We start from the raw sequence: 25,107 nt of genomic DNA, 5'->3' as shown, positions 1-25,107 counted from the left end.
TCTGGATCTATCCGAATACAGATACAGATACAAATAATTTTGAGATTGTCACAGATACACATACAAATAATGGCTCCGCTGCACACCCCTAGAAAATATGTAAAATTATTGCTTTTGAAAAATCATTGCTTTTGCTCTGTTTCATTTATAATTTGCAATTCTTTATTTTTTTTCTCACAATACTTCATTTTCTTTTGCAGTTCTTTATTTTTGTTTACAAAAAGCACAATAATTTTTTCTCAATACTTTAATTTTCGTTTGCAAAACTTTATTTTCTTTTGCAATACTTTAATTCTCTTGTAAATATATGTGGCATTGTTTTGACTCCATAATAAGCTGCTTAGTCATGAAAACATTAACAAGGTGAAAGTGAAAGTTGGACCTGAGGTATAAATAGCCTGAAAGGAGAGATGCTGCCACAGCCTGCCTGCACATCCCAAAGAGAAGAACACTAAAGAGCAATTCTGTCTGTCTTCTTATTACTCTGTATTGAATTGAAATCACCTTTGTTTTTAATTTGCTGTTTAGTGTGGAATTTCCTAAATTCATAAGGAGAAAAGAAAACAGAGAAGCAGATCATAATGGGAGGATCAGAATCAAAAACCCAAACTGAAACACCATCACCAGGTAAGTAATTGTAGAGTTGTTGTATTGTTTTTACATTTATGCCAGCTGTGATAATATATAATTTTGTGAGAGTTAAGGCTGGACATGTGAAATAGCAACTGTGTGATTTTCTATTGATATTCCAAAATGACAGGGTGATCACTTGTAAGACGTTGTAAGACATTGAAACACAAATGTGCAAGTTGCACTTGCATTTGAATTATGTCAACAAATGCAACAATTGCAAATAAATGTACTGGGCAACGCTGGTGAAAGATGCTACCCCCTCATGATGCTCTGCTCAGCTCATATCGTCTGATCATAATAGCTTTGTAGGACTTTAACTTATTTGGATAATTTAAAAAATAAAATAAAAAAATCAGTTAAATCCAATTCTTTTGCATTTAACTGAATAAAAATAATATTTAATATTAATATATATTCTGTCAAATTCCATTTTTATTAAATTCCGTTTTACTTTTAATAAAAGTGTGGTTATTTTATTGGCTTGTATTTTTTAGATTCAATATCATTACAATTATTGAGTTAAATTAAAAAGTCTTACAAATTTATTTTATATTATTTTATAAAAAATAAATAAATAAATAAACATCCTATTTGAAAAGCATGTTCAGTTTCAGTTTTTGGCAATCCGGTGAATCCAGAATTTTTGGTGTCGGCCCAAAATTTCCACTTCGGTACATCCCTAATATATATAGTAAATAGATCAGAAACTAATTAGTAGTTTCAGGTTAAAACATGAACTTGATTAAGTAAATTTTAAATTTGTACTTAGTTGAAATATGTAGAAATTAAAGCTCACCTCAGACTTTATCATATTTATAGTGAATCCTTTAAGTATTGAAAATATAGCAAAAAAACTACTTCCGAACTTAGCTTTTAAATGAGCTTAATGGAATACTTTTTTACCATCACACACGTCACGTTTCACCTGTTTGGTCAGTTATTGGTATTTCGTTTCTTTGCTTGTTTTGTCCCTCTTCATTTGTTACCTTCTTGGTTGTCAGTTGAATTTGTTTTGATGATTTGTAAAACTGCATTGCTTTACCTCGCCAGTCCTTTGTGCGTGGCGTCTGTGATGAACCACTTTTGTCATAATGTGCTTTTTTTTTTGTTTTGTTTTGATTTTTGAATTGATACACCTAAATTCATTATCACTACATTCTTTTTTGACATATGTATAGTGTGCATGTCTATAGTAGAAAATGGCAGAGCAAGAGACAAACATTCAGCACAAACACACAACATGCTTTATGAAGTCTAAGATTGGTCAATATCTAACCGAAGACTATAATTTTGAAGGAAGACACGTCTGAAATATTCATTTGATTTTGTCAAAACCTTTGATTTTGGGTTTGAGTGAACACTGAATGGATTTTCCATTTCATATCTATCTTTTATTTTGCTGTAATCATGTAATCATAAATTATTTCTATCTCTATTAAAACAGAATTTGATATACCATGGAGGGAAACACTCTGGGAGTAAGTGGAAAAGAACTCTTATTTTAACAAAAAAAAAAAAAAAAAAAAGATAATCTATTGTACAAGCAAAAGTGTGTAGCTTCAGCACTGATTTGTAACAAAGGTGCCTTTTTCAACAGCAAGAAAGAAGTTTTGGAGAAGAACCTCAGGGAGTTTGAGCTGAGTGATTCAAATGTTAAGTACGTCAGGATCTTGCTAGCTGGAGAAGTTGGAACAGGAAAGTCCAGCTTCATCAACTCAGTCAATAGTGCTTTTCAGGGAAGAATCACAACAGAAGCTCTTGCTGATTCTGTGTCTGGCACAAGTTTTACAAAAACAGTAAGTATATGAAGCCATGTTTTCATTTAAAATAAAATAGTTTACTAAACTATGTAAGCTACACACTCTACAAAGAAACTTTTGAACCAAATGAACCTATTGAAGCAACACAATTGTATGGCATTGCTATCACAGTTAAATAAAACAAATTAAAAAAATTAAATATATTTGTATACTGTCCAAAGTCTATGATGTCGGGCTGTTTTATCAACACTCTTGAACTGCTGCTTAAGTAACCAGATTTTGGAGACCAAAACTGTTTTATCATGACATTTAACCCTTAAATGCATGAATGTTTCACCAATCATTATTATATATTTGGGTCTTTAGCGCCCCCGACGTGTAGGCTATTTTCTATCCTATTTTTGAGCCTCTCTGCAGAACAGTCTGTTTTTATAGGCGGGGCCCATTCAAGACTCGCAAGTAAACGCCCACTGCTGTGATTGGCCAACAGTTTTGCTCATTAAAATAACAGACAGATGCTGCTGCTCTGAAAACTACATGGGTCATTTGGGTTAAAAATGTATAAGTACTCAGTATATATCAAATGCCTGACTCAGAACTGCATAATATTTTACTTTCAGCCTCTTTAAAAAGCCTGCATCACACTGTCTTGTTAAAAAATGAATCCGTAGTAAAGTAAAGCAAACAAGCAGACAGTGTTTCACTGACGCAATCTGTAGGTCTTTCCTATTTTTACCATGTTTACACCGGACACAAACGGCACAATGTGACTATAGACAACAGAACCCATTATAATCTGCAACTGATGTGGCACGGATTGACACTACAAATCCCAGACAGTAAACTGATGTCCTGTTCTAGTTCTAGCATACTAGCATACTTCTGACCTGAAAGAGAAATGGATTCCTGCCATGACACGACAGTGTTCGCGTCCGATCTAGACAGGGTGTTATGATCACAAGGAAGACAATTTAAAGACTATTTTTCACAACACTACACAGTGTCTTGTAATCATGTAGTGTCATCTACAGGTGCTGGTCATATAATTAGAATATCATCAAAAAGTTCAAAAAGTGAAACTTGTATATTATATTCATTCATTACACACAGACTGATATATTTCAAATGTTTATTTCTTTTAATTTTGATGATTATAACTGACAACTAAGGAAAATCCCAAATTCATTATCTCAGAAAATTAGAATATTACTTAAGACCAATACAAAGAAAGGATTTTTAGAAATCTTGGCCAACTGAAAAGTATGAAAATGAAAAGTATGAGCATGTACAGCACTCAATACTTAGTTGGGGCTCCTTTTGCCTGAATTACTGCAGCAATGCGGCGTGGCATGGAGTCGATCAGTCTGTGGCACTGCTCAGGTGTTATGAGAGCCCAGGTTGCTCTGATAGTGGCCTTCAGCTCTTCTGCATTGTTGGGTCTGGCATATTGCATCTTCCTCTTGACAATACCCCATAGATTCTCTATGGGGTTCAGGTCAGGCGAGTTTGCTGGCCAATCAAGCACAGTAACACTATGGTCATTGAACCAGCTTTTGTTACCTTTGGCAGTGTGGGCAGGTGCAGAAAACACAGTGGACCAACACCAGCAGCAGCCCAAATCATCACTGACTGTGGAAACTTCACACTGGACTTCAAGCAACATGGATTCTGTGCCTCTCCACTCTTCCTTCAGACTCTGGGACCTTGATTTCCAAATGAAATGCAAACTTACTTTCATCTGAAAAGAGGACTTTGGACCACTGAGCAACAGTCCAGTTCGTTTTCTCCACAGCCCAGGTAAGATGCTTCTGACGTTGTCTCTGGTTCAGAAGTGGCTTGGTAGCCCTTTTCCTGAAGACGTCTGAGCGTGGTGACTCTTGATGCACTGACTCCAGCTTCAGTTCTCTCCTTGTGAAGCTCTCCCAAGTGTTTGAATCGGCTTTGCTTGACTGTATTCTCAAGCTTGCGGTCATCCCTGTTGCTTGTGCACCTTTTCCTACCCAAATTCTTCCTTCCAGTCAACTTTGCATTTAATATGCTTTGATACAGCACTCTGTAAACAGCCACACCTTTCAGTAATGACCTTCTGTGACTTACCCTCTTTGTGGAGGGTGTCAATGTTCGTCTTCTGGATCATTGTCAAGTCAGCAGTCTTCTCCATTATTGTGGTTTCAAAGAACAAGAGATACCCAGAATTTATACTGTAGGGATGGTCATTTATTGAAACTCATATGTAAATATTCTAATATTTTGAGATACTGATTTTTGACTTTCATGAGCTGTAAGCTCTAATCATCAAAATTAAAAGAAATAAACATTTGAAATATATCAGTCTGTGTGTAATGAATGAATATAATATACAAGTTTCACTTTTTGAATGGAATTAGTGAAATAAATCAACTTTTTGATGATATTCTAATATGACCAGCACCTGTATATAGTTCTGTTGATGGAGAAATCCTGTGTTTGCAGCTCTCTCCTACTACATGCATGTATCAGTGGGCGGGCTAAACAGGCAGTGATGTAGAATCGGTGGGCGGGGCTAAAGAACTAGTGATGTATGCTGCATTAGAAAGCTCTAAAGTGCTGCCTTCGGAGGATGCATTCCAAGGCAGGAGGGCAACAAGGCACATCTGAATCCAAATTCTGCTTGACTTCGCTGCCTTTGATATCCCACAATCCTGTGCGTTTCATTCCGTGACGGTTGAGCTAAAAAATAAAGATGGCATCTGAAAGTTGCATTTGGTGGTCAGTTTGTGTGTAAATGTGTATTTCTGACTAACGTTTTGCACTTTCGATGTCATTTCTAACGAGAAATCAGTATTATGGTAATTAAATATTTGTTTAGTTATCACCAAAACCCGTTCTGTTTTGTTGTAGATCATTAAAACGTTGTGCTGCCTCAGAAGCCTGTCAGAAATCAGTTTCATGAGGTGCCTTCGTGCAAAAACGCTGCCTGCAAAGTCATTGCCTCATATGGCAGCGAAGCAGCAAGTGAGCTGCCTAGGCTTTTGGACGCAGCCGTAGAATAGGTGGGCGCAGAGCCGTTGAGAAACAGAGTTGTAACACTCCCATAGGCTTCGATAGGAACTGAGGAATGCGGAAGCACTGCAAAAAATGGCTTATCTTAGTATATTTGTCTTGTTTCTAGTAAAATCTCTAAAAAATAATAATACATTTTTGAAGAATATTTTACTTACCCCACTGGCAGATAATTTTACTTGTTTTAAGCAAAATGCACTTTATTTATTTTTCCCTGGAAACAAGACTAAATATCTTAAGTCATTTTGCTTACCTAGTAAAAGTATCTTAAATTTTAAAAAAAAAAATGATATTTTGACTAGAAACAAGACAAAAATACTAAGATAAGCCATTTTTTGCAGTGAGTAAAGCGTGTCATGGAGCAACCAATAGTTCCACTATTGAAGCCCATTCATTTCAGGGTTTCTCAAGCACACTCATCAGAAAGTTGAGGAAATTACAGCAGGTTTTGGCATTTTAACGCATTAGTTTACCTCTCGGAAATCTGGCCAGAAGTTGTATTTTATGAAATGCATTATAGTTAATGTTTATTTTTAGATAATAGGCAGTTATGCTATATTTGCAGTTAGATAACGTGAGAGACACCTTAATAGCAATCATAACCAGCTGCTTTCTGCAATCTTTCTCTCCCTGTAGGAAGTTGAATGAGTTTCAGTGAAGACTGCCCATTAAAGGAAAACAAGAAAGAGTTTCCGTGAATGCAGTTGTCTTTTTTTTTTTTAACGTTATTTATATTTTTTTATTGGGTTAAATTCCGTATTTACTGGCCTTTTTTAAGATTCACTTATATTGTCTTCTTACATAAATGTCATAAAATAATACTGGGATGAGAGTAATTCATCTTTTTAAATTCAACATTAAAAAAGCAAAACTTATAAGCATTGAGTGTCTGATAATGTCTAAATATTGTTACAAACTACAAATAAAACCCTACTCAAAGAGAAAATAAATTGGTTCATAACAATTAACAGGGATCTATTCAAGAAAGATCCCTGGGGTCCCCGCTCTCATCCTCAATTTCTCAACCACAAGACACTTACGTGCAAATAAACATAAGTTTATTTAAAGAAGGATAAACAAAAGAGACATCATAAACTTCAGGAGGGGCAAATTGCCAAAGAAAATTACAATAACAAAACTACTTCTACACAAAAACTAACCTGCAAATCAAATAACAAATAAAATACAAGTTCTTACCTCCCTGCTAACATAAACAGGAGAAAACAAACAAAAACAGGCACCCGTCTCCCAACCCAGCTCCACTGAAACGAGGTCCAGGAAATAAGCAACAAACATACCATTACAACTAAACCATTAGCTACTTTAATCAATGGTTGACAACAAATGTCTCAGTTAGCGATGCTTTCACACACGTTTAAACAGAGGAACCAACAAAGCCACCAGGAGAGCAGGGAGCCAACGATTCCTTCCACCAGATGACTTAAATACTGCAGCAATCCGTCCTGCCACCAACCAGCTCCGTCCTCCTAATCAGCTTCACCTGTAAACAATTAGAGTGGAAGAGGGAGAGACAGAGAAACACAGGAAAAGACCTACGCACGCACACACATAAGCGAATGATATCCCGTTCCCCTAGAAACACGCGAATCCATTCGTAACAATATACAATGCAAAACATAAAATAAATAAGACATTATAACCGGTAAAACTCTTTACAGCATCTAGAGTAGAGCTAAATATACGTAGGCTATATTTATTAAACAGCCATACGGGCATCTAGTGGTTAAACCATAGCTACAGTGAGAACGAGGGGACATGTTCGGTTCACTTAGTTGTGTCATGGCCACATCATATTAACTCTTATTATGTCATGGCCATGAGATGCTATGTTGAGGGAATTACATATTTTTTCTCATGGCCACGAGTTTAATGCGTAAACAAACCTGTGTGACCATAGCAACCCAGGATTATCAGAAATGCATCAAACATTTTTATTAAGATTAAACATGTCATTTAATACTTCTTTATTATTATTATTATTATTATTATTATTATTATATTAACTTGTTAGGGCTATATTTTTATATTTATTTCATATAAATATAACATTTTATTATTTCCCCTTTCAATTCGTGTATCGCTGGATTTTGATTAGAATCCATGAGCGGAAGTTTATTTGAGGTCAAGGCTTTAACCAGAAGTCGGTAACACAGGCACAGGGTCAAACCAGAGAAGCAAGCAGATCGTTCTTCATACACAGGGGCAAAATCAGAGAGAGTGGTGATAAGGCAGGCAAATGTTCCAAACACAAACATCAGTCAGATCATGCGTCAAAACAAAGGGGCAGAGTACAAATACCGTGAGTCAGGATATCAGGCAGGATCATAAATAGGAAGGCAATCAGGAATGGTAGTCAGAATAACACTTGGTAAGGCAGAATAACTGGCAATACTTCACGACTAGCATGTGAACAGGTCTCAGTTTATATTTGGGTCAAACAGGAAGTGACAGTAGAGGGAGCGGGCCAAGTTCTGTATTCGGGTGAGGGCTCCCTCTTCTGGTTAGGCGTTACAATCGCTTTACCTAATTAACGTTCTCTATAATTTTGCTAGTATTTGCTTCCATATTTTTTGCAAATACTGTAAGCGCCTGACAATTAGCCTATGCAAATAAATTTTTGACTTTATTATTGTATTTATGCCCGTGTGTGATGATAAATGAGCGTGTTTTCATTTACAAATGAAACTAAGTGAATGATTCATTCCTCAACTAAACACTATAGTATTTATAATTATAGTCTATTAATTAGCCGAAATAAAATGAAATATATGTTCAATTTAATCTGCATTTCAGTAAAAATTCGATTCAGCATAATCAATCCTTCATTGGCATGTCATGCATTTACAGTAGGCTATTATTTACAAAAGTATTCGGAACGTTAAAGGGTTACTCCACCCCAAAATGAAAATTTTGTCATTAATCACTCACCCCCACGTCTTTCCAAACCCGTAAAAGCTTTGTTCATCTTCGGAACACAATTTAAGATATTTTAGATGAAAACCGGGAGGCTTGTGACTGTCCCATTGACTGCCAAGTAAATAACACTGTCAAGGCCCAGAAAAGTATGAAAAACATCGTCAAAATAGTCCATCTGCCATCAGTGGTTCAATCTGAACTTTATGAAGCGACGAGAATACTTTTTGTATGCAAAGAAAACAAAAATAATGACTTTATTCAACAATTCGTCACCGTAGCGCCATTTTGGAGAATATCCGCTGGACGCATACTGCGTACGCTGTTCTGTATCAGCCGCACCACACGGATGATAAACTTCACTCGAATGCTGTCTACATCACGCGCAATACAGTCCGTTAGCCAAGGCCTATGGTTAGCCTAATATAATAATTTAACAATGTAACAATTTCTATAATAATTAAAGGTGCAATAGGTGATTGTCTTCAGAAACATTTTTTGTTATGCTGGTTGAAAGTCTCTTCACATCCCGATAGCAATCAATAAGTTAAGTGGTCTAAATGTATTTATATATTCTGTGGAAGGTGTAGGACCAAGAAATGTTCGTCCAATCAGAACGCTCGGTCCCAGCGTTTTAATTGTCTTTCCTACCTGCCTGTCAACGTATGTACACTGAACAAAATTATTAACGCGACACTTTTGTTTTTGCCCCCATTTTCCATGAGCTGAACTCAAAGGTCTTAGACTTTTTCTATGTACACAAAAGGCCTATTTCTCTCACATATTGTTCACAAATCTGTCTAAATCTGTGTTAGTAAGCACTTTATCTCCTTTGCCGAGATAATCCATCCACCTCACATCAAGATGCTGATTAGACAGCATGATTATTGCACAGGTGTGCCTTAGGCTGGCCACAATAAAAGGCCACTCTAAAATGTGCAGTTTTATCACACAGCACAATGCCACAGATGTCGCAAGTTTTGAGGGAGCGTGCAATTGGCATGCTGACTGCAGGAATGACCACCAGAGCTGTTGCCCGTGAATTGAATGTTCATTTCTCTACCATAAGCCGTCTCCAAAGGCGTTTCAGAGAATTTGGCAGTACATCCAACCGGCCTCATAACCACAGACCACGAGTAACCACACCAGCCCAGGACCTCCACATCCAGCATCTTCACCTCCAAGCTCGTCTGAGACCAGCCACCCGGACAGCTGCTGCAACAATCGGTTTGCATAACCAAATAATTTCTACACAAACTGTCAGAAACCGTCTCAGGGAAGCTCATCTGCATGCTCGTCGTCCTCATCGGGATCAGTTCGTCGTCGCAACCGACTTGAGTGGGCAAATGCTAACATTCGATGACGTCTGGCACTTTGGAGAGGTGTTCTCTTCACGGATGAATCCCGGTTTTCACTGTACAGGGCAGATGACAGACAGCGTGTATGGCGTCGTGTGGGTGAGCGGTTTGCTGATGTCAACGTTATGGATCGAGTGGCCCATGGTAGCAGTGGGGTTATGGTATGGTATGTGGGGTTATGGTACCGTGACGAGATCCTGAGGCCCATTGTTGTGCCATTCATCCACGACCATCACCTCATGTTGCAGCATGATAATGCACGGCCCCATGTTGCAAGGATCTGTACACAATTCCTGGAAGCTGAAAACATCCCAGTTCTTGCATGGCCAGCATACTCACCGGACATGCCACCCATTGAGCGTGTTTGGGATGCTCTGGATTGGCGTATACGACAGCGTGTTCCAGTTCTGCCAATATCCAGCAACTTCGCACAGCCATTGAAGAGGAGTGGACCAACATACCACAGGCCACAATCAACAACCTGATCAACTCTATGCGAAGGAGATGTGTTGCACTGCGTGAGGCAAATGGTGGTCACACCAGATACTGACTGGTTTTCGGACCCCCACGGACCCCCCCAATACAGTAAAACTGCACATTTTAGAGTGGCCTTTTATTGTGGCCAGCCTAAGGCACACCTGTGCAATAATCATGCTGTCTAATCAGCATCTTGATATGCCACACCTGTGAGGTGGATGGAGTATCTCGGCAAAGGAGAAGTGCTCACTAACACAGATTTAGACAGATTTGTGAACAATATGTGAGAGAAATAGGCCTTTTGTATACATAGAAAAAGTCTTAGACCTTTGAGTTCAGCTCATGAGAAAAGAGGGCAAAAACAAAAGTGTTGCGTTTATAATTTTGTTCAGTGTATTTGCATACCTCTGCGCACCCGATTCACGCAGACAGGATACGTCATCAGCATGTTCACGTACGCTATTGCAGACAGAGCGAGAATGGCAGGCAAAACATCAACAACCTGATCTTCCTTCCTGGTATTGTAGTACTTTTATTAACTGTACTATAAAGTTTTAGCCCAGCAGTTCCCAATTCCAGTCCTCGCACCCCCCGTCTCTGCATATTTTGCATGTCTCTCTTAGTTAACACACTCGATTCAGATAACTAGCTCATTAGAAGAGAGCTACGTGCATAAACTGTGTTCCGATTGACATGCTCCCTACACAGTGTTCTTTGCTCCCTACTCCCTGAGCAGGGGAAATCCGTTGAAGTTTAGTTCACTTTGGAACATTCACTCACGGATTTGCGCTGCGCAGTGTCTTCACACACAGACAAAACTTACTAGATAAGTGTGAAGTGTGGCATAATATACCTCTGTAAATAAATATTATTTAAATTTACGTCTCGCACATGTCCACTTCGCAAGGGCTCTTACGGTTGAATAGAACAAACGTCTCACTTGATAATAGATACATATGAAATGTGAAAGGTGGGGTAGGTGGGGCACGAGGACTGGAATTGGGAACCGCTGATGTAGTAATGAGCGTATTAATGAATGAATGAATGATGCATTTATATAGTGCTTTATTGTGTATTGCTGTACACCCACACTGTTAAAAATTGTCCTGATAAAAAAAACAGTAAAGAACTGGCAGCTTGGTTACCAGCAAGTTACTGTAAAATTAACAGTATCTTACTGTTGGGTAAAATTACAGTTGGCTACTGTTTATTAAAAAAAAGATAAAGAACTGGCAGCAAGGTTGACAGCAAGTTACTGTAAAATTAACTGTCTTACTGTTGGTGTCATGGGTTGTAGGAGCCAGGGAAACGAGGAGACGAAGAATACTTTTAACAACACAGACTTTAATGATAAACATACGTAGGGGTCACAGGAACACAGGAATGACGATTAACAGCCGACAGGAAAACACAGGGCTTATAAAACAGAAGGAAATCAAACGAGGAGAACTGAAACAGGTGGGGAACAATCGAACACGGCTGGGGACTAATCAACTAATAATGACATGAACAGGAAGACCAAATATGGGCACGAGAGGAGGGGAAACACAAGACACAGGAAGACAGGACTGACAGTTGGTGAAATTTACAGTTGGCTACTGTTTTTGAAAATACAGCATAATTTTTTTTTGCTTTTCTTCACAACTAAACTAACAATGTGTAAACTACAATACAAATATACTATACCATTGTGTACGCTATTGAGTAATGGCCTGCTAGTAAAAAGGACAACATTTTCTTCTTGGTTTTTAATATACATTTATACCCTCTGAAATAGTGACTTGAAATGTAACACAAGTATAGCAGCTTTAAAGTGTTGATTCAAAACTTGTTTTGCTTTATTAAAAAACATTAAAGAAAAAACATTGAAGACAATAATTGAAATTTAAGGGGAAGAAGTGGTCATAACAAAAATAAACTCAAAATATTCCCCAAATCAGATTCTGACTTAAAGAACATTGGTACAAAATGAAAACAAATTGTAAAATAAAGCCCAAAGCTTATTACATTTCTGACAATAAATGTACATTTCAGCTGTATAAATGATAAATAAATTGCTTTAACTCTTTAACAATTCATTCTAATAGGTCATGCAGGCTGTCCAAAAAATTAAGTCTGGACACAAAGATTAAGTGAAAAACTTAGAGAACACCTGAGTAAATGTTTTTGAGTGAATAGAAATTAATGAATACCTGAAAAAAATAGATATCAAGTGACTGTGTGTGTGTGTGTGTGGGTGGGTGTGTGCGTGCCCACATTTTTGTATAATGACAGGTATTAAGGAGAAGGTGACTTTTCAGGACGTTACTCCATGTCCTCACTTTTCAAAACGCTTAGAAATCACATGCTTATAAATTATTATAGTGTACTGAAAATCTGAAATAGACAGTCTCCTGTAAGGGGTAGGTTTAGGTGTAGGGTTGGTGTAGGGCAATAGCAAAAAAAGATGGTAACACTTTTATCTTAGGGTCTCTTAACTAGTTGCTTATTAGCATGCATATTACTACAATATTAGCCATTTATTAGTACTAATTAAGCACTATTAATGCCTTATTCTACATCCCTAATCCTACCCAATACCTAAACTTAACAACTACCTTACTAACTATTAATAAGCAGCAAATTAGGAATATATTGAGGGAAAAGTCATAGTTAATGGTGAATAAGTGTTCCCTATTCTAAAGTGTAACTAAAAAGGGTACTCACGGATAACATATAAATATTAAAAGTATATAAAATTCTATTCTTGTATCAAGAACACTTCACTTTACTTTGTCAGGAAAGGAAAGCTTTCTTAAGAAGCTCCAACACTCAGATCTTTTGGACTGAATGATGTGTTTCAGTCTAGATTAAATATATCTCTTTGTTCAAGCATTAACATAACACATCTTATACCCTACTATTTTAGCCATGTCTGATAGAACTGTAACATATGCACATGATCATCATTTTAATGCTAAAGAAGGATGGGTCTTAGATGAATCTGCTTCCTTTCAAGGTTTCCACCAACACCTCACCACCTATAGACATTTTATTTCCTTGACATTCACCTACTACTCACTGGGGCTCAAATATTTGATAGGAAATTTCTCTATTTGATGCTAGATTCCCTGTTTATTAGGGCCAAATGTTTCAATGAAACATACATTTTCTGTATAGCTGCTTTAAAATTGAATTTAAAGTGAATTGAATGTATGCATCCAAGTATCTAACCTTCCAACATAAATTCCAACATGCATGTGTCTTCAGCTTGACATTGAAGATTGAAATTGTTGTAAGTAGAAAAATCAGCTGCGAGCCCAGACAGAAAATCCGGCTGGATGCTCCTCAAGGCCGATCATCCAGTGCTGGATTCTTCTTCCTCGTGTTTCACCTGAACCTTTAAAAAGAAAAACACATTTAATGTTTTAATTTAATTCACATTTAATTTCAGCATTGACATAACATTAATTTGACATTGCCAGATTACAAATGAATGCAAGGAAAACTAAAATCATTTTAAACAAGTCACAGAGCACTTCTAACATAAGAAAAGCATTTCAACATGGATTGGTCTGGACAGACCTTTAAGTCAAAATGGGTATACTGTAAATTGTGTATTGTAAAATTTATTTTCATTTATATTCAGACAACAAAGAAAGCCCATCCACTGAAAGTCCACACAAGTGCATGGTAAATAAAAACTCAATTTCAAACATGCTAGCTTTACACATGAAAACATTGGTTCTCATACTTAGCTTTCGTGTTTACATTTTTAAGTGCTCCAAGCATATGATTTCCGATTCAGAAATCCAGCTAATAAGTATTCTATCACTTTAAATACAAAACCAACTTGGATTGATGCAAAAACATAACCAACATAAAAACAACAAAACAGTAAAAACAACAGTAAAATACAGTACCAAGGTTCATTACACAGTACTTCTAAAGCATGCATTAACATTAGTAATTTGTTATGTTAATGTTTATTTCAAAATGTACTAATAGGACATTTTTAAAATTAAAAGTTGTAGCTTAACATTTGCCTGAGCTGGTTAACAAAGATGAATAAACACAACAAATGTATTGCTAATGTTAGTTAATGCATTAACTAACGTTAACTAAAGAAAGTTTATTAAAAAGCATTACCTCAGTGTGAAACAACGGGGCTTCGCTGATGATTTCATAATCAAAAGTCTCCCAGCAGGCACACAACGTCATAAGACGTTAATATTTGGTTAGATTTAGGTCGCGACGTCAGGTGACCAAAATTCAATGTCAAGCCAACGTCTAATGACAACGTTACTGTGACGTCCAATACCGACGTCAGCTGACGTTGATATTTTGTTGTTTTTAGGTTGTGTTGTAAAGTAACCAAAATCCAACGCCAAGCCAACGTCTTAAGCCAACATCACATTGACGTCAAATACTGACATTTTGTGGTCTGGTATGGCAACCAAAACCCAATGTCTACTAGACGTCATACTGGTAACGTCCACGCAACGTCAAACTCTAACATCATTAGACGTTGATCTTTAGTTAGTTTTAGGTTGTGGCATTAACTAACCAAAATCCAACGTCTCAAGCCAACGTCACATTGACGTCAAATACTGCTATTTAGTCGTCAGGTATGGCAACCAAAAGCCAACATCTCCTAGACGTCATAATGGTAACATCCACACAACGTCAAATTCTAACATCATTAGACGTTGATATTTAGTTAGGTTTAGGTTGTGGAATTAACTAACCAAAATCCAACGTCAAGCCAACGTCTTAAGCTAACGTCTTATGAGGGGGGTCTCTCCTCAACCACCACCAGTGTGCAGCATCCACTTGGATGATGCGACGGCAGCCACAGTACAACGGCGCCAGTGCGCTCACCACACACCAGCTACAGGTGGAGAGGAGAGAGAGATAGAGCCAATCAAGTGGATGGGGATTATTAGGAGGCCATGATTGACAAGGGCCAGTGGAGGGAATCTGACCAGGACACTGGGGTTACACCCCTACTCTTTGCAATGGTGCCATGGGATTTTTAATGACCACAGGGAGTCAGGACCTCGGTTTAACGTCTCACCCGAAAGACAGTATTTTGTCAGTATAGTGTCCCCGTCACAATACTGGGGCATTAGGACCCACACAGACCACAGGGTGAGCACCCCCTGCTGGCCTCACTAACACCTCTTCCAACAGCAACCTAGTCTTCCCAGGAGGTCTCTCATCCAGGTACTGACCAGCTCAACCCTGCTTAGCTGCAGTGGGCAACCAGTCTTGGGCTGCAGGTTGATATGGCTGTATGCGTTCAGGGGGTATGGTTTTGGACTGCACATTGACGTCAAATACTGCTATTTAGTCGTCAGGTATGGCAACCAAAAGCCAACATCTCCTAGACGTCATAATGGTAACATCCACACAACGTCAAATTCTAACATCATTAGACGTTGATATTTAGTTAGGTTTAGGTTGGGGCATTAACTAACCAAAATCCAACGTCAAGCCAACGTCTTAAGCCAACGTCATATTGATGACAAAAACTGATATTTAGTCGTCAGGTATGGCGACCAAAACCCAGCGTCTCGTAGACGTCATATTGGTAACGTCCACACAACGTCCAACTCTAACATCATTAGACGTTGATCTTTTGTTAGTTTTAAGTTGTGGCATTAACTAAACAAAATCCAACGTCAAGCCAACGTCTTAAGCCAACGCCATATTGATGACAAAACTGATATTTAGTCGCCAGGTATGGCGACCAAAACCCAACGCCTCGTAGACGCGTCATATTGGTAACGCCCATACAACGTCCAACTCTAACATCATTAGACGTTGATCTTTTGTTAGTTTTAGGTTGTGGCATTAACTAAACAAAATCCAACGTCAAGCCAACGTCTTAAGCCAACGTCATACTGATGTCAAATACTGACATTTAGTCATCAGGTATGGCGACCAAAACCCAACGTCTCGTAGACGTCATAATGGTAACGTCCACACAACGGCAAACTCTAACATCATTAGACGTTGATCTTTAGTTAGTTTTAGGTTGTGGCATTAACTAAACAAAATCCAACGTCAAGCCAACGTCTTAAGCCAACGTCATACTGATGTAAAATACTGACATTTAGTCATCAGGTATGGCGACCAAAACCCAACGTCTCGTAGACGTCATAATGGTAACGTCCACACAACGTCAAACTCTAACATCATTAGACGTTGATCTTTAGTTAGTTTTAGGTTGTGGCATTAACTAACCAAAATCCAATGTCTCAAGCCAACGTCACATTGACGTCAAATACTGATATTTAGTCGTCAGGTATGGCAACCAAAACCCAACATCTCCTAGACGTCATAATGGTAACATCCACACAACGTCAAATTCTAACATCATTAGACGTTGATATTTAGTTAGGTTTAGGTTGGGGTATTAACTAACCAAAATCCAACGTCAAGCCAACGTCTTAAGCTAACGTCATATTGATGTAAAATACTGACATTTAGTCGTCAGGTATGGCGACTAAAACCCAACGCCTCGTAGACGCCATATTGGTAACGCCCACACAACGTCCAACTCTAACATCATTAGACATTGATCTTTTGTTAGTTTTAGGTTGTGGCATTAACTAACCAAAATCCAACATCGAGCCAACATCTCAAGCCAACGCCATACTGATGTAAAATACTGACATTTAGTCATCAGGTATGGCGACCAAAACTAACGTCTCGTGAGCGTCATAATGGTAACGTCCACACAACGTCAAACTCTAACATCATTAGACGTTGATCTTTAGTTAGTTTTAGGTTGTGGCATTAACTAACCAAAATCCAATGTCTCAAGCCAACGTCACATTGACGTCAAATACTGATATTTAGTCGTCAGGTATGGCAACCAAAACCCAACATCTCCTAGACGTCATAATGGTAACATCCACACAACGTCAAATTCTAACATCATTAGACGTTGATATTTAGTTAGGTTTAGGTTGGGGTATTAACTAACCAAAATCCAACGTCAAGCCAACGTCTTAAGCTAACGTCATATTGATGTAAAATACTGACATTTAGTCGTCAGGTATGGCGACCAAAACCCAACGTCTCGTAGACGTCATATTGGTAACGTCCACACAACGTCCAACTCTAACATCATTAGACATTGATCTTTTGTTAGTTTTAGGTTGTGGCATTAACTAACCAAAATCCAACATCGAGCCAACATCTCAAGCCAACGTAACATTGACGTCAAATACTGACATTTAGTCGTCAGGTATGGCGACCAAAACCTGACATTTAGTCGTCAGGTATGGCAACCAAAACCCAGTGTCTACTAGACGTCATACTGGTAACGTCCACGCAACGTCAAACTCTAACATCATTAGACGTTGATCTTTAGTTAGTTTTAGGTTGTGGCATTAACTAACCAAAATCCAACGTCTCAAGCCAACGTCACATTGACGTCAAATACTGATATTTAGTCGTCAGGTATGGCAACCAAAACCCAACGTCTCCTAGATGTCATAATGGTAACGTCCACACAACGTTAAATTCTAACATCATTAGACGTTGATATTTAGTTAGGTTTAGGTTGGGGCATTAACTAACCAAAATCCAACGTCAAGCCAACGTCTTAAGCCAACGTCATATTGATGACAAAAACTGATATTTAGTCGTCAGGTATGGCGACCAAAACCCGAAGTCTTGTAGACGTCATATTGGTAACGTCCACACAACATCAAACTCTAACATCATTAGACATTGATCTTTTGTTAGTTTTAGGTTGTGGCATTAACTAACCAAAATCCAACGTCAAACCAATGTCTTAAGCTAACGTCACATTGACGTCAAACACTGACATTTTGTGGTCTGGTATGGCAACCAAAATCCAACGTCTACTAGACGTCATAATGGTAACGTCCACACAACGTCCAACTCTAACATCATTAGACATTGATCTTTTGTTAGTTTTAGGTTGTGGCATTAACTAACCAAAATCCAACATCGAGCCAACATCTCAAGCCAACGTAACATTGACGTCAAATACTGACATTTAGTCGTCAGGTATGGCGACCAAAACCTGACATTTAGTCGTCAGGTATGGCAACCAAAACCCAACGTCTCCTAGACGTCATAATGGAAACGTCCACACAACGTCAAATTCTAACATCGTTAGATGTTGATATTTAGTTAGATTTAGGTTGGGGCATTAACCAACCAAAATCCAACGTCAAGCCAACGTCTTAAGCCAACGTCACATTGACGTCAAATAAGTCAAGTCAAGTCAAGTCACTTTTATTTATATAGCGCTTTTAACAATACAGATTGTGTCAAAGCACTTAACAGTATCAAATTAGAGGATAGAGTGTCAGTAATGTATAATGATAAGATTATACACTCAATTTTCAATTTTCAGTTAAAGGCATTTCATTATTGAATTCAGAGATGTCATTGTCTAGCTCAGTTTAGTTTAAATAGTATCTGTGCAATCAAATCGGCGATAATCGCTAGAAATTAAGCGTCTGAAAATACTGACATTTTGTGGTCTGGTATGGAAACCAAAACCCAGTGTCTACTAGACGTCATACTGGTAACGTCCACACAACGTTAAATTCTAACATCATTAGACGTTGATATTTAGTTAGGTTTAGGTTGGGGCATTAACCAACCAAAATCCAACGTCAAGCCAACGTCTTAAACCAACGTCATATTGATGTCAAATACTGACATTTAGTCGTCAGGTATGGCGACCAAAACCCAACGTCTCCTAGACGTCATATTGGTAACGTCCACACAACGTCGAACTCTAACATCATTAGACGTTGATCTTTTGTTAGTTTTAGGTTGTGGCATTAACTAACCAAAATCCAACGTCAAGCCAACATCTTAAGCCAACGTCATATTGATGTCAAATACTGACATTTAGTCATCAGGTATGGCGACCAAAACCCAACGTCTCGTAGACGTCATATTGGTAACGTCCACACAACGTCCAACTCTAACATCATTAGACGTTGATCTTTAGTTAGTTTCATGTTGTGGCATTAACTAAACAAATTCCAACGTTGAGCCAACGTCTTAAGCCAACATCATACTGATGTCAAATTCTGACATTTAGTCATGAGGTACACTGTAAAAAAAAAAAAAAAAATCTATTTTACGGAATATAACTGTACATATTTACAGTATTTTTCTGTTATTTTAAATTATAAGTAAAATTCTGTAAAACAACATCTATAAATTAAAAACTTGACTTATTTTAAGTAAGCTATTATATCTTTAATGACAAATTATAGTAGTTCTCATTTTTTTAACACAGGAAAATGGCTGTATTATTTATACTGTATTTTTTTCTGTATTCTTAAATTGCATATAATTTAAATGTAAAATTACACAAATAATCTGTAATATGTAGCTCATTATATTAAAGGTTTATGCCCATACTAGCTGTTTAGCATTTTTCTTTGTAATATTAAAGTACATCATATTAGTTTTATATTTAGGTGTTTTTACATTTAACAATTCTGAACACAAATATAGCTGACTTACATCAAATAATGCATAGTCTGTTTTTAAAGAGTAAAGCTGTACTACTCTCCAGGTTGAAACTTTCAGGACTCTGCCCACACACCAGTTGATCCAAATTACTTTGCAAAGGAAATTGTGAACAGAAAAAAGTACACATAATCTTTAAAAGCTCAAACTCTCCAAAAAAAAATCTATTGACTTTCACAAACATGGTATACAGCCACTGTAAATTATTGGTATGTTATCTGATCAGAATGTGCATTTGTTATTTGTGTGAGAGAAACCCTATACCTACGGAGAAATTTGAAATTAGAAAAAAAACAGAGCATGGAGAAAAGGGTCTGAAAGGACTGGAATGCATACCATAAAATTTTGAATCCTCGATTTGTCAAATGTGCATGTCTGCATTATGGAAACACCATAATTTACCATAGTTTACATTTTCCTATACCATGAATGCTGTAACGGCATTACCACTGCAGTCAACAGTGTAATCTGTAGACAAATGTTGCAATTATGACAGTATTTGCAGTAAGTGTTACTGAGTGTGGACAAAGGAATAAACCTAAACCAACAGGTGGTGTAACACTGTCTGCAATACAGCAAAGGGTCAGATACAGAAAATGCCACAGTTGTATGCACAGCTGCATTTAGGCATAAGAGTGGTTATACAGTTGAGACAAGGGATTTGCTAAAGTTCAAAAGGGTCATTATTGGTCATGTAAATATAACTGTAATTTACGAGTATAGACAGACATGTACACACTGTCTGTACTCCTAAACCTAACCCTATTTTAACTCTAAATTGATAGGGAAATTATAGGTGAATAGTGAATAGCACACATACACTTGTAAGCATAAGTGAAAACTCCATTTTACCAATTAATTACATGTAACAGCCTAAAAAATAAAAATCAATATACATACATATTTGCTATCTTTTGTTTAAAACTAGTTTTTTTCTACAGTTGCAATGTTATTTGATGTCTCTCTTTGTTGCTTTGGTCGTGATTGGTTAATCTAAACGTCATCCAGGAATCTGGCCAATGACAACTGGGCATGCCTCCTACCGCTCAAATTTGAATTTACACACCAGTCCGTTGCTGCTCTGTTTATCTGCAGTCCTGCTCCTTTCAGTGCAGTAGTAATGGCTTTTACATGGACTATCACATATCTGACAGATGAATTCTTATTTTGACCGATTTTGAGTTGCGGTGCAGATTGAGAACGAAAAAGCACGAATATGAACACAGACACAATGGCTAATGGACACATATTGCAAACGGCAGAAGGTAAATACCATTTATAATTTTTCTACTGTTACTGTTAAAGTGATATGCTAATCACGATGACATAATCTGTTAACGTTACTGTTTTGATATTATGTTTTAATAAAGATAAGGCTGTGTGTAATGACGATGTTGTGGCCATGATTTAAAGTGACTACTTTGTGTTTTTAAATATTTTGTTATATCGCGGAATGTAAATATAAGTTATCCACGTAACATAGTGCTACGAGTTACTGACGTTTTAATAGAGAAACATGCATGAATGACAGAATAAATAGCGGGACATGTATGATGTTAATACAGAAGGCCGCGGTTTGCTGATCTTATTTTTAATAACAGTATGAAATAGTAAAAATAACTAACGTTATATTGTTATTTTATTACATGAAACATGAAAAACTGGCATATACACTTGTTCAACAGAGAGGACATGAAACTACCATTCTTGGACTCTGAAGAATACTGTTATAGTGTTAGTTAATTAAATATAAGTTGAGTTACAGTTATTTCATATATACTAATAATGAGTTCTGTATTGTCCAATTAGATGCTGTTACGTCATTACATGGGGACTAGTTGACTGGTTGTTTATGTTTAGCGTCAGTATGCTCGCAGGCTCCGGTGTAGATGGTTGTCAAACCTATCAGCACTGGGCAAGAGCATAAACCCCGCTGTTGTAAAGTTATGCTTTATTAAGTAAAGTTCCTGCAACGGATTATCTTTGTTGTGTGCTTCTCTTCACGCCTCCACGGATACTGATAAACAAACGTTACAGACGAGAGCACGACAAGTGGTGTCAGAAGTTGAGCGCGATAGAAAACCATCAACGAATTGTGAGTGTTATAAACTGCTGGGACATCCGTTGTGATTCTATGGACATTTTAAGCTGCAAAGCGCCCTTGTGAAGTAATATTAAAGACTGATTGACACGTTTCTTCGTCGCATTAACCGTCTTTCACGGAGATAAAAGCAGCAGGGAATTCCCCTCCCCCCAGCAGAGAGGCGTGGCACTGGAAGTCTGCCTAATTGATCGCTGCTTTTGGCTACCTGCCAAGTTACACAGGCACTACGATACAGCCTTGAAAAGTTCCATGACAACTCACAAAGCAGAATAAACTCTGGCTACAGGCTGTGCTGTCACAACAAAATACACAACTCCAAAATGCAATTTCACCTCTGCTCCAAAGACTGGAAGCAACAGAGACTTGTCTGTTAACTCTCACGCAGCAGCCCCATGCTAACAAGGTGACACGTGGTCCACACCCACGTGACAACACTACCACACTTTCATCTGCCCCAGATAGAACCCTTGTGACAAACAGGGATGCAACATGGCATTCAGATGCTGAACAACTTTTTGCTGCTGAGCTCGCTGTCATTGATAGACATGTACGGACCCCAGCTAGTCAAAATTCCTCGACACCTGACCCCGATGTGAGACCCAGAAGCCGTGCACAGGGACCCAGCCATTATAATGGCTCATTCAACTTGGGCCCACACATACACGCACCTTCCACTCTTTCAACGCCCACCCATCATCTCACAGCCCCTTATGGCAGAGCTCCAGATGGACCTAAAGCTAAACTTGACACTTATGATGGTAAGGATGACTGGGACTCTTTTATCATTCCTTTTGAGCGCAGAGCTGTTATTTACAGATGGAGTGCAGTAGAGAGAGTGGATAAACTGCATGAATGTCTAAGGGGCGCTGCTGTTAGATATTTGTGCTCATTACCTGAACACATACGTGAAGATTACTTTCTTCTGAAAGAACAACTGGCGTTCCGATTTGGCCAAAAAGAGCCTCCCACCACAGCACGGAGAAGACTTGGGGAACTGCGCCAGTCTAAAGAAACTGTTTCAGAGTTCGCTGAGGAGGTTCACAGGATAGTCATTTTGGCTTATCCTGGAGTTGACATCGAGCTCAGGGAGCAAATTGCTGCTGATGCTTTTCTCAAAGGGCTGCGCAACCAGAAAGTGGCATACGAAGTTATGAACCGTGACCCTGTATCACTGGATGAGGCACAGCGGCTAGTTTCATCATACGAACACAACTTCAAAGCGACACTCGGGCGAGACTTGGATCAGAGGGGGATCGAGTATCCTGGGCTGATCTAGACATGGACTCTGATGAGGAGCCACAAGCCTTGCAGTCACGTAGAGTGCAGTCACAGGGCTATGTTACACAGCACCAGTTGCAAGCACTCATGGATAAAGTTGATAAGCTCCAACTAGCCATAGACCGTCTACCTCCTCCATCTTCTGTTGTTCTACCTTCTACGGTAAAATCCACCCATCAGACAAATTCCAGTATGGCAGTCCAGTCAGAAAGGGGACGCACAGCTCAGACTTCCTTCAAGTCAAACAGATATAGACAGCAGAATAACAGCCCCACCAGAGCTGCTAGTGGGCCATGTTTTCAGTGTGGGGAGGAGGGACATTACAAAAGAAACTGTTCACGGTCCCCCAGTCCATCTACAAGTCCCCCTGCAAATACTGTGACCAGAATGGAGCCCCCAAGTCAAAATCTCTCCGAGCAAGCAGAGCAAAGTCTATCCATTGTACATGTAAGCAGAGCTGAGAGTCGAGGGCCCAGTTTAATGATCTTGCTTACTGTTGATGGCATACCTGTTAATGCAGTTATAGACACGGGTGCTGAGGCCACAATCATGTCTGAAGAAACATACAGCAAATTACCTGTTAAATCACCTGCAGGACTGAAAAAGGTGTGTCTCCGAAATGCAGAAACTGGAAGGGAGATGTCAGCAACAGGTGGAGTGAAAGTGGAATTCAGAATTGGCACAAAAGTGTTGGAGTGGACAGCTTGCATTGCACCAATTCGTGATGCCCTGCTCCTGGGTTTAGATTTCTTAAAAGCTGCTGATTTTACCATTCATGCCTCTGGCAAAGTTTTCATGGGCTCAGAACTCATCCCAGCCTATATATCTGAAGGCAAGGGGCCAGACTATGCCATTTCGAGGGTGATGTTAGAGAGTGATTTCACTGTGCCGCCAGAGTGTGAATGTTTAGTTTGGGGTGTGGTAGACGACCCAAAACCAGAACTCCCTGCTGTTCTAGAGCCTGTTAGCCTGGCTGATGGAGTGTCTTCAGGCAGTATCATGATTAACATGGAACAGAGGATTCCGGTCAGGCTATGCAACATTACAGCTTCCAGTAGACCCTTATCAAGGGGAGTCTGTTTGGGGGTGCTCATCGAAGCATATCCTGATGCTCAAGAGGAAGGGATTCATAGCAGACTGTCGTCACTTAATGGCTGGATGTCTAAGTGGTGCCCGCAAAATAACATAGGCTTTATAGACAATTGGAAGAATTTTTGGGGCAGACCTGACCTGTTGAAAAGAGATGGTGTTCATCCCTCCTGGGGTGGTGCCGCTCTTCTCTCTAGAAATATGGCACATAGTCTTAGAGTTTGTACTTGACTAACTGGAGCCCAGGTCAGGAAGCAGACAGACTGGCTAAACCGATCGTCTGCTAGCCGCCTCATGTCACCAAAGGCAGTTAACTCTCAGCACATAGAATCTTTTTCATCTAGATATCACGCTATAGAGACTGTGTCTGTTCCCGAACTAGAAAATACAGAAAACATCCAAACCAAAGTAATAGTAACAATTTAATTGATGTTCAACAAATAAAAACCGATATAATACAGATAAACACATGATAAAGCTTGGCTTATTGAATATTAGATCCCTTTCTTCAAAAGCACTTTTGTAAATGATATGTTCACTGACCATAAACTAGATGTGCTTTGTTTGACAGAAACCTGGCTAAAACAAGATGATTACATTACTTTAAACGAGTCTACACCCCAAGATTACTGTTACAAACATGAACCGCGTCCAAAAGGTAAAGGGGAGGTGTTGCTACAATTTATAGAAATATTTTCAGTATCTCTCAGAGGTCAGGTTTCAAGTATAATTCGCTCAAGTAATGGTGCTTCATATAACGTTATCCAAAGAAATAAGTGTTAATGATAAATCCTGTGATGTTTGTACTGGCTACTGTATACAGGCCACCAGGGCACCATACAGACTTTATTAAAGAATTTTCTGATCTTCTATCGGAGTTAGTACTGACTGCAGATAAAGTCCTAATCGTTGG

The 25,107-nt window shown here is 38.5% G+C and overlaps 1 protein-coding gene across 1 annotated transcript in view; it reads left to right on the top strand.

The window, feature by feature from the left end:
• The first annotated feature begins 532 nt into the window (after positions 1–532).
• LOC131527056 (interferon-induced protein 44-like) overlaps positions 533–25,107 on the top strand; it is a 41,808-nt gene continuing 17,233 nt past the window's right edge. Inside the window, exons 1-3 of the mRNA XM_058755894.1 lie at positions 533–627; positions 2,078–2,111; positions 2,231–2,429. Coding sequence (XP_058611877.1) covers positions 582–627; positions 2,078–2,111; positions 2,231–2,429 — 279 coding nt within the window. The 5' untranslated portion in view covers positions 533–581. The remainder of the gene's footprint in view (positions 628–2,077; positions 2,112–2,230; positions 2,430–25,107) is intronic.

The sequence above is a fragment of the Onychostoma macrolepis genome, chromosome 20, assembly GCF_012432095.1.
Source record: "Onychostoma macrolepis isolate SWU-2019 chromosome 20, ASM1243209v1, whole genome shotgun sequence".
NCBI lineage: Eukaryota > Metazoa > Chordata > Actinopteri > Cypriniformes > Cyprinidae > Onychostoma > Onychostoma macrolepis.
Note: the sequence above shows the minus strand (reverse complement) of the source record. Positions and strands in the feature narration are given on the sequence as shown.